Below are 14,736 nucleotides of genomic sequence, written 5' to 3' on the forward strand. Positions count from 1 at the left end.
TAGAATCATCATAATCAGAATCGCCTTTATTAACTCCAACATATGTTGTGAAATTTCATGTTCTGTGGCAGCATTTGGCCCTTTGAGACTGTTCCACCATTGAATACAATCAATAATTCCCGATTGATTATTCAGTCAACTGATAAGGGGTTTTGATCCAAAATGTCAACTGTTTATTTCCCTGCTAAGATGTCACCTGACCTGTTGAGTTCCTTTTTGTTCTAGGTTCCACACATCTGCAATCTTTGTGTTGCTATTCAAATTCTGTAATGTACGTATTCCGTTTTCTTCCTGTATATCTTGACCCCCTCTAGCCCCAAGGAGAATATCTAATTTCTTCTTAACTCTGTTCAATGATATGATTTTTAGCTACGCTGTGGAATTCCTTACTCTCTGAACAGCCTGTCCTCATTCAAATAACAGATGGAATGTACATGCATGTTAATCCATTACTCATAGGGATTTTATTAGGAAATACAATGTCTGTGATGAAATCACATAAAGAATTGGCAACAAATGTCACAGATACATGATTTTATTTGTTAATTTGTTTTTTATTCAAGTTCATCATCAAACAAACATTTCCATAAGATGTATTTCAGATACAGCACATTATTTTATCATATATTCATATTTGCCACAAATCTCCACATAATATTTATCTGAGGTATACACTTATAGAAAAGAGTGGAAAGAAAGAACAAGCAAAAAGAGAAAACTGTGTATAAGTAAGGAGTGATTTTCTTCATACAACATATTCATTGATTTGTGAGAATAAAATCTGCCTTATGAGGTGTTAAGTAGTTAAACCGTTTTTCCCAGTATGTATCAAATTGTTCCAACTTATGATTAACAGATGTTGTTATCTTCTCCATTCTGTAAATGTCCATTGTAATTGTCATCCATGCGTTCAAGGTTGGGCTCTCCTGTGATAACCATTTCCTGGTAAGAATCTTTTTACCAGCCACCAGCAGTATATTCATTAAATATTTATCTCTTTTCAACCATTCATGAGGTATATACCCAAAATATATAGTCTTACTTTCAAAGGATAGTTCACATTTAAAAATGTCTTGTAGGGTATTGTGTATCCCACTCCAATAGTCTTTGATAATGGGGCAATCTCAGAAAATATCATAGTGGTTTGCATTTTGATTTCCACAATTTCTCAAGCAAACAGTAAGGTTACTATCATAATGGGATTTCTGAGAGGGTGTAATAAAATATCTTATCAAGTTTTTCCATCCAAACTCCCTCCATTTCTGTGAACTGGTACACTTCCATTGATATTATTGCCCATGCTTCCTCAGATATAATTATCCCTCCTTCCTTCTCCCATTTTGTTTTAATGTATGAAGTTAAATGTGTTTCAAGATTTGACAAACCCTTATGCACGCTTGAAATGATTCTACTACTGTTATCTGAATTATATGCTTTTCTAAATAGCTCTATCAAACATGTACTTGCCTTGGTTACATTTTTAACCCTCCTATTAACATACCGTCGCATCTGCAAATAACGATAAAAGTCTTGTTTTTCTAATAAGTGTTTCTCTTTAAGCATTTCAAAACTAAATAGTGTTCCTTCTTTCATTATATTGCATAGAACTGTTATTCCTTTAGCTGTCCAGTCCTTAAATCTAGCATTCAGTTTATTCAGTGTAAAATCCGAGCCATATGCACACCATTTAAGAATTGCAATATCTCCCTCTAGTTTATATTCTTTTATAATAGTTTTCCATATTTTAAGAGTCCATTTCACCCATGGGTTATCAATAGTATTTATGTAACTTTGTAGGTTGCTAGCAGCCAAAATTGCCTGTATGGGGATGGAAAGTATCCTCTCCTCAATGTTTTTCCATTGAGCGTCATATGATGGGTTGCACCAACATATCACAGCTCTCAACTGTGCTGCAAAATAATAATCTCTAAGAGAAGGTAAGCCCCATTCCCCTTTTCCTTGGCTAATTGCAAAGTTTTGAGACGAACTCTAGGCCTTTTACCTTGCCGTATATATCTTGATAACATCTTGTTCCATTCATTGAATTGATTTTGGTTAATCTCTCTAATGGTAGGGTCTGAAAAAGATATAATAGTCTGGGCAGAATATTCATTTTAATGGATTCAATCCTTGAACTGAGACTAAAAAAAGGAATTAGGTTCCATCTTGTTATATCTTCCTTAATTTTTTATATATAGGCGGATAATTGCATTCTGATAATTCTGCCAATTCTTTTGGCATAATGTTGTCCAAATATTTGAAAGACTCTGTTTGCCATGCCCAGGGATATCTACTTTCAATTTCCCTTGGTGGGCTATAGTTACATGAAAGTAATTGGGTTTTATCTATGTTGATCTTGTATCCTGATAATTATCCATATTGTCAAAGGAGTGCATCGATTTAGGTAAAGAGTTTGTTGGTTGCCCTAGATAGATCAAAATGTCATCCGCATAAGAGGCCATTATGCTCTTATGCTCTGTCCCTTTAATAGTAATTCCGCGGATATCTTCATTTTGTCTGATGTATTGAGCTAGTGGTTCCAGATATAATACGAAGAGTAGCAGTGACCATGCACAACCCTGTCTTGAGCCCCTTTCTAGGGTAAAACTATTCGATAGTTATCTATTGATTTTAATCCTAGCAGTGGGATTGTCATATATATAGTTTTAATAATTGTGTCATGTAAACCAAATCTATGTAAAACTCTGTAAAGAAAATTCCAATTAACCAAATCAAATGCCTTTTCAGCATCCACGCTTATCACTATTGCTTTAATTTTATTTTAGTGTCCTTCGTATATTGTCTTGTGTTTGGTGTTGTTGTATAAAGCCTGTCTGATCATTATGTATCAGTGTAGGTAGAAACTCTTCTAATCGTTTGGCCATGATGGAGGTAGATAATCTATAATCTACATTAAGAACAGATATTGGTCTAAATGACCCACATTCCATTTTATCCTTGCCTTCTTTCAGTGTAGCTGAGATTATCACCTCCTTCCAGCTGGGTGGCGTTTGTGCCTTTTTTAGAGCCCAGTTCAGCGTGGGGAGTAAAACAGGAATTAACTCATTTTTAAATTCTTTATACCACACTGCCATATATCCATCTGATCCTGGTGACTTGCTTAATTTAAGCCTACTAATTGCAGTTTCAACTTCAGTTATGTCAGCAGTCATCATTCTATTTTGCTCTTCGCTTGAAGTGGGTAACTCTAGAGAATTCAGGAAGGTATCAATTTGGTTTATGCTTCCCCCAGAACTTTGGAATATAGAGTTTTGTAATATACTTCAAAAGCTTCTTGAATTTCACTTAGCTTATTTTTTTTATCACTTTTGTTCTTGGATCCCTAATTCTATGAATTGTGTTTTCTGCTATCTTTTTTTTTTCAGTTTCCACACCAGTATCTTCATAGATTTAGATCCACTTTCATAGTGTCTCTGTTTCAGAAACATTAGATTTTTCCTGATTTCTTGTCTAGCCAAACTATTAACTTCATTCCTAATTTTTAAAAAAATTCCTCTAATGTGTCCTGTGCCAAACTCAATTTGTGTTTTTTTTTCTAGCTCCTTCAACTTATTTTGTAATTCCTCTAATGTTTTATTCCTTATTTTTCTCCTAGATGAAGTTATCACTATAATTTTCACTCTTAAGACAGCCTTCAGAGTCTCCCATAGAATGGGAGGTGAAACCTCTCAATTATCATTGAATTCTAAGTAAAGACCAATTTCTTTTTTAATTTGTTCCTTAAAATAGGGATCATTAATTAGACTTGAATGTAGTTTCCAAATAGTATTCTTTGGTTGTAGGTCAAAATCAACAGATAAATATATAGGTGCATGATCTGTTATGTCTATTGTCCCAATTCCACAGGTGCTTATTTTGTCTTTATCTTTTCCAAATGTTATGAAATAGTCTATTCTTGAATATAAAAAACAGGGAACAGGGAACAGAATAATGAGTGTAATCCCTTCTGTCGGGGAAAAGCTCCCTCCAAGTATCAATTAAACCAACGTCCTTAAAAAGTGTGTTAAATTTCTTATGAAAGGACTTTGGTTCATAGGCTTTTCTATTGGAAGAGTCTAACTTCGGTTGTAATTGTCAGTTTAAGTCTCCCCCACATATCAAGAGACCTTCTTTTTCCTTTACCATAATATTAGTAATTTTCTGGAAGAAACTAATATTACTTCCTGGGGGTGCATATATATTCAATAGAGTAACTGAGTTTCCATCTATTATCCCCTTATCAGAATATATCTGCCCTCCTTATCTCCCATTTCAAATACTTTTTCAAAATTTAGTTTGCTTGAGATGAGAATAGCAATGCTTCTCTTATGTCCTGATTTATATGAGGAGAAAAACAAATTAGTGGTCCATTCTCTTTAGTTTTCCATGCTCATTATCACTTAATATACTGTAAATACCCTGTAAATATACTACATGGGCTTCTTCTTTCTTCATTTTTGATAGAATTTTACTGAGTTTAATTGGATTTAACAGCCCATTGATATTAAAAGAAATAAATTTTACTTTGTCCTTAGCCATATGTATTTATCTGTCAGTATTTCATTAAAATTAGCAAAATACAACTTAATCGATCTACTCCCTGAACAAATAAGAACCAAGAAATGTGAATGGAAAAAAGGTACCGAAGGTGTGATTCCAAGGCTGAGGTCTCTAGTAGATGACCCTGGGTCTAGCCGTGGGAGATCGCCTCTCCTACCTGTAAGTTGAGGGCCCCCACTGCAGTACCCATGAAAGTAAGTGAACAAATCTGTGTCCATTACACAGAAAAGCCTTCCCTGTGTATTCCTCCCATGTATATATTCTCATTTAGGTGGGGAAAAGGTGTGAATAAATGAATAAAAAAATGAAATGATTGAGTAATATAAAATGCAAATTGCATTAAGTACTACTTGAGATAAGTAAAGCACTGTCTATTTTTGCTTCTGTTTAGCTTATCAACACTTTTGAAATTAGACAGACCTTTTGGCTCTTCTGGAGGGGGTGCCATCTGAAAACTCACAGTCTCTTCCTGATATTCTTCTCTCGCCCTCCTCCCGTCCCCTGCTTTCTCGATTCTCTCACTATTTCCTGAGCAGAGCGGGATAGCTGCTCAGCCAGGCTTTCCCTCGGTTTGATCACGCTGACGGGCAACCCTCTGGCCTTCATGTCTGCAGTCGCCTCTTCCATTGTCTGGTACAGTCTTCATAAAACACTCGCAGTTTAGCAGGGTACGGAGTCTGGAATCTAATCTTTCTTTGCTTTAACTCGCTTTGCTTCAGAATATTCCGTCCGGTTCTGCAGGACTGCTGGGGAGTAATCTTGATCAAAGTATATTAATTTCCCATTCAAAAATACCCTCTTCTTTCCCTAGGCCCTGCACAGAATCTCTGCTTTGGTTTTGTACTGAAGGAATCTGATTACTATTGTCCGTGGCTAATTTTCCCTGTTTCCAGAAGGCTTCGGGACGAGCGCACGGTGTGCTCTTTCAGTGTCAAGTGCCATGGTCAGGAGAATCTCCAGTATGTCCCATAGCAAGTTTTCTACAAACTCCACCATAGACAACCTCTCCGCTCCTTCAGGAATATTATATATCCTGATATTCTTTCACCATGACCTTCCTTCTTGGTTGAATAATTTATTTTCTTGTTGATTTAACACTTTTATCATCTTACTTAGCGTAGTTCCACATTTTGAACATGATCTTCCACCTTTTCAATTCATGTCTCTGCCGCCGTTATTTTTTGATTAACGTTGGTGAGCTCTGACTTGATATAATTTAGTTGCTGTTTAATGTCTTTTTGGAATTCTCGTATCTCTTCCAGAATTTTTACTAAATTCGCCGCTTCGCCTGAACGAGGCCCAGCGTCAACCTCGCTATCACGTGCTCATGTAGGAGAGCCACTCGCTGCACCCCCCTCGTCCACAAGCTCCAGTGATGTTTTATTATCTCCATTCCTTTTCCCCATTCTTGCCCCCTTTAACAATTCAGATATTTTCGAGAGATCTAGTATTTGGCGGATTAACGGGATGAAATAAACATTTTCCCGGAGGTGCTATTATTTTAGGCTGCCGTTCTGAACAATAACATCACTGGAAGCCAATACATGGTTTCTGAAACTGACCAGCCTTTAGGGACTTGCAATTTTAATTTAAATAATATCTAGTCTTATTTTAACATGTGAATGAATTGAACACACACATGAATGTTTGAGGAACTCAACAGGCCAGGCAGCATCTACGGAAAAGAGTAAATAGTCGACGTTTCGGGCTGCGACTCTTGATCAGGATTTCCATCATCTGCAGATCTGTTTGTGTTTGTTGAGTCACAATTTGACATTTTTACACTGTAACCAACAGAAGTGATCCAGTTTTGATCAATGCAATTTTAATTATATTTCACATACATGAATACGTTCAGTTCAGAGTAACCAATCATTTAAACATATATAAACAGAAGAGATTCTGCAGATGCTGGAAATCCAGAGCAGTACACACAAAGTGCTGGAGGAACTCAGCAGATTAGGCAGCATCTATAGACAGAGTAAACAATTTCATGCCGAGACTCCTCATCATTATTTAAATATATATTCACGTTTGCCCAGACAATAATGTGCAGGTTATATTTCTTCTAGCTGTAAGAAAACAGCAGAGAACACCAAGAGAACTGAAGCTCAGCAGGCCAAAAGTGAAACAAGATGCATGTTTCAGCTCCAAAGACCTTCATTGGAACTCAAAGAGCAACAAGGTAAGTTTGTTCTCAGTAGTAGAAAAGATGACGGGAGGATGGGGAGAGCAAGGGGAGTCTTTCCGATAGGGAGAGAGAAAATTGATGAACTTGTGCTTTTTTGTCTGTGTGTTGTGTTGTTAATAGTGAGGTCAAAGAATATGCCCAAAAGGACATATTTCTTCTGCTTTCATGCTTAAAAAGTCCTGGAAAATAAAGGAACTAAAAACAAACCCCCTGTTAAAGATGAATCACTCTCAACAAAATTGTCGTTTGCTGATAAAAGGGAGGATTAGATAGCCAGAAGGCTAGATACTGTTCTGACCTGAAAAAAAAAGCAATACTACTCAAGCAACAACTCTTCTGCGGGTCAAAATGAAGGCGATGTCCCGTGCTGTGGCACCCAGAGACGAGATGGGCGAAGGATGGTCCACTATAGACAGTGAATTGAGGAAGATCAGCGGTTCCGTCAGAGGGGATTTGGGGTGAGTTAACATTCACTTACTTTTGGGAAGATCGTAATGTTACATAATCTGGTCACAGTGCTCGTGGTGTCAGCAGGCAGCAAAGATCATGAATGTGTCGAGGTAGACTGGTGACGCCCACCTTGCCACTCACCTGGTTTCACCTCCCATCTGCCAGCTTGTACCCATTCCCCTACCCCCGCTTCTCATCCTGACTTCTTCACCCTTCCTTTCCAGTCCTGATGAAGAGTCCCGGCCCGAAACTCTGAATTTCCATTTCCTGCCGTAGATGGTGCCAGACCGGCTGAATCCCTCCAGTATTTCATGTGTTGTTGGTGGGAGGCTCCATAGATACCCAGAGAACAGACAGAATAAGTCAGTTACGTGGGGACCTACCCATCAGTTCTGCAGCCTCTGCAGCCTCAGGCACCTCATGAGGCCGTTAAACAGACTCAGACTCCTGATGAAGGGTCTCAGCCCGAAACGTTGGCTACTCTTATCTCACGGGTGCTAACTGACCTGCTGAGTTCTTCCAGTGTTGTGTACGTATTCTCAGACTCTTTGTGTCGATCCCCACTGTGCAAATAGTCTCTGCTGTTAGCAAACCACACACATACACAGGAATGTCGAGCTAGTGTCCCTCTGAGATCTCATCTCAAATCTTCTTGGGACACAGAGTGAGAGAGAGGAACTGGAAAGGTGGGGAAGGCGATGTGGCCAGAGAGATCGGTTCTCTGTATTTTATTTGTTTTCATGGTGCTGGCAAATGTATCTTTAGAAGTGTCCAAAACTAAGCATTTGGACGTACCCTCTCAGGGGACAGATAAACCAGTGCAACACCTCCTAAGTAATGATTTTCGTGGGTACTTATAAAGAAGCTGCCTAATCTGGCAGTTTCATATGATGTGGCAAGCACAAAGCTTTCAGTTATTTCAGGAAGGCAGGCCAGACAGCCCTGGGGAACTGTAGACTCAAGGGGGACGGAATGGTGTGTTTAAAACAATGAACCTGATTGCAGTTATATGTTTGTATGGATGTAAACTTACAAAAAGACAAGGCAAGATTGTTTGTCAGCCTGCTCTTTTCCAGCTAAATACCATTAGACAACAGTTAACATACATGTGTGGATTCACTGTTCATCTTTAATATAGAAATGGACAAGTTAATGTCTGGAAAAGATACAGTATGCATAAAATTAAGATAAAACTAGATAAATCGATCATGATTAATGTGGCGTTACTTTGATCATCTTGTGAATTTTTCTGCACAAAACCATTCAAGGCATTTTTGTTTGCAATCGCAGAGGGAGTGGATCATCAGAAATTCAGATGCACAAGGCATTAAGGCAAATAAGGACTGTAGTCAGAAATTCAAATGCACAAGGGATTCAAGACATTGCGGGGCAGTTTTGGAGAACTGCCTTATGTTTTCCTGCCTTATTATTTAATGTTGACTCATCCCCTGTCCTCAGCAACAACGTCCTGTGTCTGGTGATCCTATGATGCATGAAACATGCCAGGTGGCGTTTCTTCCCTCACTGGAGGATTTCTGTAGATTCACTCACCGTTACACCAATATTTGCTGGATCTTTCCCTGCAATCAGCTTGTAAGCAGCCTCGGTAGCTTCCTCCTTAGTTTGGCCTTTAAATCTCTTTGGCGCCAGCTCTGCCAGAGCATTTTTAAACTCTTCAAAGGTGATTATGCGAGCTGTTTTGGCCCTGTGTGTATATGTAATTAAAATACTTCATTTCTGATTTTAAAAATGGCAATAAGAATTAAATCATTATATCATTATACCATGTTTAAAATGTGCATCAGTTAAACTTCCTCATATATAGAATTTGGAATTTGCAAATCACTTGAACAGTTAATACTGTACTTTTCTTTATTGTATACACTTTTCAAATGAGACATCCATAGAAACATAGAAAACCTACAGCACAATACAGGCCCTTTGGGCCACAAAGTTCTGCTGAATATGTCCCTACCTTAGAAATTACTAGGCTTACCTATAGCCCTCTATTTTACTAAGCTCCATGTACCTATCTAAAAGTCTCTTAAAAGACCCTATTGTATCCACCTCTACCACCATTGCCGGCAGCCCATTCCACGCATTCACCACTCACTGAGTAAAAAAACTTACCCCTGACATCTCCTCTGTACCTACTCCCCAGCACCTTAAACCAGTGTCCTCTTGTGGCAACCATTTCAGCCCTGGGAAAAAGCCTCTGACTATCCACACTATCAATGCCTCTCAGCATCTTGTGCACGCTATCAGGTCACCTCTCATCCTCCGTCGCTCCAAGGAGAAAAGGCCAAGTTCACTCAACCTATTCTCATAAGGCCTGCTCCCCAGTCCAGGCAACATCCTTGTAAATCTCCTCTGCACCCTTTCTATGGCTTCCACATCCTTCCTGTAGTGTGGCAACCAGAAATGAGCACAGTACTCCAAGTGGGGTCTGACCAGGGTCCTATGTAGCTGCAACATTACCTCTCGGCTCCTAAATCAATTCAACGATTGATGAAGGCCAATACACCGTACGCTTTCTTAACCACAGAGTCAACCTGTGCAGCTGCTTTGAGTGTCCTATGGACTAGGACCCCAAGATCCCTCTGTTCCTCCACACTGCCAAGAGTCTTACCATTAATACTATATTCTACCATCACATTTGACCTACCAAAATGAAGCACTTCATACTTATCTGGGTTGAACTCCATCTGCCACTTTTCAGCCCAGTTTTGCATCCTATCAATGTCCCGCTGTATCCTCTGACAGCCTTCCACACTATCCACAATACCCCCAACATTTGTGTCATCAGCGAATTTACTAACCCATCCCTCCACTTCCTCATCCAGGTCATTTATAAAAATCACGAAGAGTAAGGGTCCCAGAACAGATCCCTGAGGCACCCCACTGGTGACCGACCTCCATGCAGAATATGACCTGTCTACAACCACTCTTTGCTTTCTGTGGGCAAGACAGTTCTAGATCCACAAAGCAATGTCCCCTTGGATCCCATGTCACCTTACTTTCTCAGTAAACCTTGCAAGGGGTACCTTATCAAATGCCTTGCTGAAATCCATATACACTACATCGACTGCTCTTCCTTCATCAATGTGTTTTGTCACATCCTCAAAAAATTCAATCAGGCCCTTGACAAAGCCAAGCTGACTACTCCTAATCATATTATACCTCTCCAAATATTCATAAATCCTGCCTCTCAGGATCTTTTTCATCAATGTACCAACCACTGAGGTAAGACTCACTGGTCTATAATTTCCTGTTCTATCTCTACTCCCCTTCTTGAATAAGGGAACAACATCTGCAACCCTCCAATCCTCTGGAACCTCTCCCGTCCCCACTGATGATGCAAAGATCATTGCCAGAGGCTCAGCAATCTCCTCCCTCGCCTCCTACAGTAGCCTGGGGTACATCTCATCCAGTCCTGGTGTCTTATGCAACTTAATGCTTTCCAAAAGCTCCAGCACATCCTCTTTCTTAATATCTACATGCTCAAGCTTTTCAGTCCACTGTAAGGCATCCCTACAATCACTAAGATCTTTTCCATAGTGATACTATATCCACAGCACTATTATAATATAGTGTTATAGTATTATAGTATTTGAAGTTTTAAGGAATATTATCTGATGTATAGATATTGACCCTAATGTATAGATAAAGAGGTAGAATCTGAGGGGAGATTATGGGAATGTGGAGAGAAAAGGTAAAGATTAAAAACCTTTAAAGATTAGCTTTATTTGTGTAAGGGAAATTAATTGCTAAGGAATTTCAATTAAAGTTGGTCACTAATAAGTTGAATATGGATGTTGAAGTGATTAGAGAATACCTTTATTCGTGAATAAAGGAAGAATGATTCTCTAACAGTGCGATTGACAAGTCTTCGAAAGAAAGATAGTCACAGTCTTTTTTATACTGTGACGCACACAGAAAATCTATTACAAAGGTCAAACAAAGTTAATCCTGCGAGTTTGATCAATTCCCATGAAAATGCTGGAGACAGTCTCTTTTCTGCCCACAACACACACAGATAGGTTGTCAGAACAGCTTTGAAACTAAGATAGATTATTGCAAGCATCCTGAGAACACAGGCTGAAAGGTGAGTCTTTATTTATGACATTAAGAAGGTTTATTAAATCCTTAGACCCAGTAAGTCATTAAAGTACAAAAGTATAATTTGTTTTATATGTTTGTACTGGATATATGAAGGAAAACCATACTGTTTAATTGTAAGGAACTTGACAGCCCATAGGGTCCTCCCTACAATGTATGACCATCTCTGTCTCCATCTTGCTTATGCTGATGTTCTGCACTAAGATCAGCACTAGGCGTATTGTCAATTAAACAAAGGAGCAGGGCGGTAACAACTCAGATATTTTAACCCTTTATTCAGAATTTTCTTCCACAATTAAGTCATGTATCCTCGTGTTGTACAGCAGTCAGCTAGAAAGTAGTACCACATAGGCTAGAGGACAGTACCGTGTATTGTGTTTACAGCAGTAGGCCAGAGGGCAGTACTGTGTAGTCTTGTGTTTACAGCAGTAGGCCAGAGGGCAGTACCGAGTAGTCTTGTGTTAACAGCAGTAGGCCAGAGGGCAGTACCGTGTAATCTTGTGTTAATAGCAGTAGGCCAGAGGGCAGTACCGCGTAGTCTTGTGTTAACAGCAATAGGCTAGAGGACAGTACCGCGTAGTCTTGTGTTTACAGCAATAGGCCAGAGGGCAGTACCGTGTAATCTTGTGTTTACAGCAGTAGGACAGAGGGCAGTACCGCGTAGCCTTGTGTTTACAGCAATAGGCTAGAGGACAGTACCGCGTAGTCTTGTGTTTACAGCAGTAGGACAGAGGGCAGTACCGAGTAGTCTTGTGTTTACAGCAGTAGGCCAGAGGACAGTACCGCGTAGTCTTGTGTTAACAGCAGTAGGCCAGAGGGCAGTACCGTGTAGTCTTGTGTTAACAGCAGTAGGCTAGAGGACAGTACCGCGTAGTCTTGTGTTAACAGCAGTAGGCCAGAGGGCAGTACTGAGTAGTCTTGTGTTTACAGCAGTAGGCTAGAGGGCAATACCGAGTAGTCTTGTGTTTACAGCAGTAGGCCAGAGGGCAGTACCGTGTAATCTTGTGTTTACAGCAGTAGGACAGAGGGCAGTACCGAGTAGTCTTGTGTTTACAGCAGTAGGCCAGAGGACAGTACCGCGTAGTCTTGTGTTAACAGCAGTAGGCCAGAGGGCAGTACCGTGTAGTCTTGTGTTAACAGCAGTAGGCTAGAGGACAGTACCGCGTAGTCTTGTGTTTACAGCAGTAGGACAGAGGGCAGTACCGAGTAGTCTTGTGTTTACAGCAGTAGGCCAGAGGGCAGTACTGAGTAGTCTTGTGTTAACAGCAGTAGGACAGAGGGCAGTACCGAGTAGTCTTGTGTTTACAGCAATAGGCTAGAGGACAGTACCGCGTAGTCTTGTGTTAACAGCAGTAGGCCAGAGGGCAGTACTGAGTAGTCTTGTGTTAACAGCAGTAGGCCAGAGGGCAGTACCGTGTAGTCTTGTGTTAACAGCAGTAGGCCAGAGGGCAGTACCGCGTAGTCTTGTGTTTACAGCAGTAGGACAGAGGGCAGTACCGTGTAGTCTTGTGTTAACAGCAGTAGGCCAGAGGGCAGTACTGAGTAGTCTTGTGTTTACAGCAGTAGGACAGAGGGCAGTACCGAGTAGTCTTGTGTTTACAGCAATAGGCTAGAGGACAGTACCGCGTAGTCTTGTGTTAACAGCAGTAGGCCAGAGGGCAGTACTGAGTAGTCTTGTGTTAACAGCAGTAGGACAGAGGGCAGTACCGAGTAGTCTTGTGTTAACAGCAGTAGGCCAGAGGGCAGTACTGAGTAGTCTTGTGTTAACAGCAGTAGGACAGAGGGCAGTACCGCGTAGTCTTGTGTTTACAGCAGTAGGACAGAGGGCAGTACCGTGTAGTCTTGTGTTAACAGCAGTAGGCCAGAGGGCAGTACTGAGTAGTCTTGTGTTAACAGCAGTAGGACAGAGGGCAGTACTGAGTAGTCTTGTGTTAACAGCAGTAGGCCAGAGGGCAGTACTGAGTAGTCTTGTGTTAACAGCAGTAGGACAGAGGGCAGTACTGAGTAGTCTTGTGTTAACAGCAGTAGGCCAGAGGGCAGTACTGAGTAGTCTTGTGTTAACAGCAGTAGGACAGAGGGCAGTACCGCGTAGTCTTGTGTTAACAGCAGTAGGACAGAGGGCAGTACCGCGTAGTCTTGTGTTTACAGCAGTAGGACAGAGGGCAGTACCGTGTAGTCTTGTGTTAACAGCAGTAGGCCAGAGGGCAGTACTGAGTAGTCTTGTGTTTACAGCAGTAGGACAGAGGGCAGTACCGAGTAGTCTTGTGTTTACAGCAATAGGCTAGAGGACAGTACCGCGTAGTCTTGTGTTAACAGCAGTAGGCCAGAGGGCAGTACTGAGTAGTCTTGTGTTAACAGCAGTAGGACAGAGGGCAGTACCGTGTAATCTTGTGTTAACAGCAGTAGGACAGAGGGCAGTACTGAGTAGTCTTGTGTTAACAGCAGTAGGACAGAGGGCAGTACCGAGTAGTCTTGTGTTTACAGCAATAGGCTAGAGGACAGTACCGCGTAGTCTTGTGTTAACAGCAGTAGGCCAGAGGGCAGTACTGAGTAGTCTTGTGTTAACAGCAGTAGGACAGAGGGCAGTACCGAGTAGTCTTGTGTTTACAGCAATAGGCTAGAGGACAGTACCGCGTAGTCTTGTGTTAACAGCAGTAGGCCAGAGGGCAGTACTGAGTAGTCTTGTGTTAACAGCAGTAGGCCAGAGGGCAGTACCGTGTAGTCTTGTGTTAACAGCAGTAGGCCAGAGGGCAGTACTGAGTAGTCTTGTGTTTACAGCAGTAGGCTAGAGGGCAATACCGAGTAGTCTTGTGTTTACAGCAGTAGGCCAGAGGGCAGTACTGAGTAGTCTTGTGTTTACAGCAGTAGGACAGAGGGCAGTACCGAGTAGTCTTGTGTTTACAGCAGTAGGCCAGAGGACAGTACCGCGTAGTCTTGTGTTAACAGCAGTAGGCCAGAGGGCAGTACTGAGTAGTCTTGTGTTTACAGCAGTAGGCCAGAGAGTAGTACCATGTAGTCTTGTATTTACAGCAGTAGGCCAGAGTGCAGTACCGTGTAGTCTTGTGTTTACAGCAATAAGCTAGAGGGCAGTACCATGTAATCTTGTGTTTACAGCAGTAGGCCAGAGGGCAGTACCGCGTAGCCTTGTGTTTACAGCAATAGGCTAGAGGACAGTACCGCGTAGCCTTGTGTTTACAGCAATAGGCTAGAGGACAGTACCGCGTAGTCTTGTGTTTACAGCAGTAGGCTAGAGGGCAATACCGAGTAGTCTTGTGTTTACAGCAGTAGGACAGAGGGCAGTACCGAGTAGTCTTGTGTTTACAGCAGTAGGCCAGAGGACAGTACCGCGTAGTCTTGTGTTAACAGCAGTAGGCCAGAGGGCAGTACTGAGTAGTCTTGTGTTTACAGCAATAGGA

The 14,736-nt window shown here is 41.1% G+C and overlaps 1 protein-coding gene across 1 annotated transcript in view; it reads right to left on the minus strand.

The window, feature by feature from the left end:
- The window catches only part of LOC140740585 (tubulin polymerization-promoting protein family member 3-like), a 45,118-nt gene that overhangs the window by 4,349 nt on the left and 26,033 nt on the right, over nt 1–14,736 (minus strand). The window contains exon 3 of the mRNA XM_073069871.1: nt 8,753–8,906. Within this exon, the coding sequence (XP_072925972.1) occupies nt 8,753–8,906 (154 nt within the window). The remainder of the gene's footprint in view (nt 1–8,752; nt 8,907–14,736) is intronic.

This window comes from Hemitrygon akajei, chromosome 17 (assembly GCF_048418815.1).
Source record: "Hemitrygon akajei chromosome 17, sHemAka1.3, whole genome shotgun sequence".
Lineage (NCBI taxonomy): Eukaryota > Metazoa > Chordata > Chondrichthyes > Myliobatiformes > Dasyatidae > Hemitrygon > Hemitrygon akajei.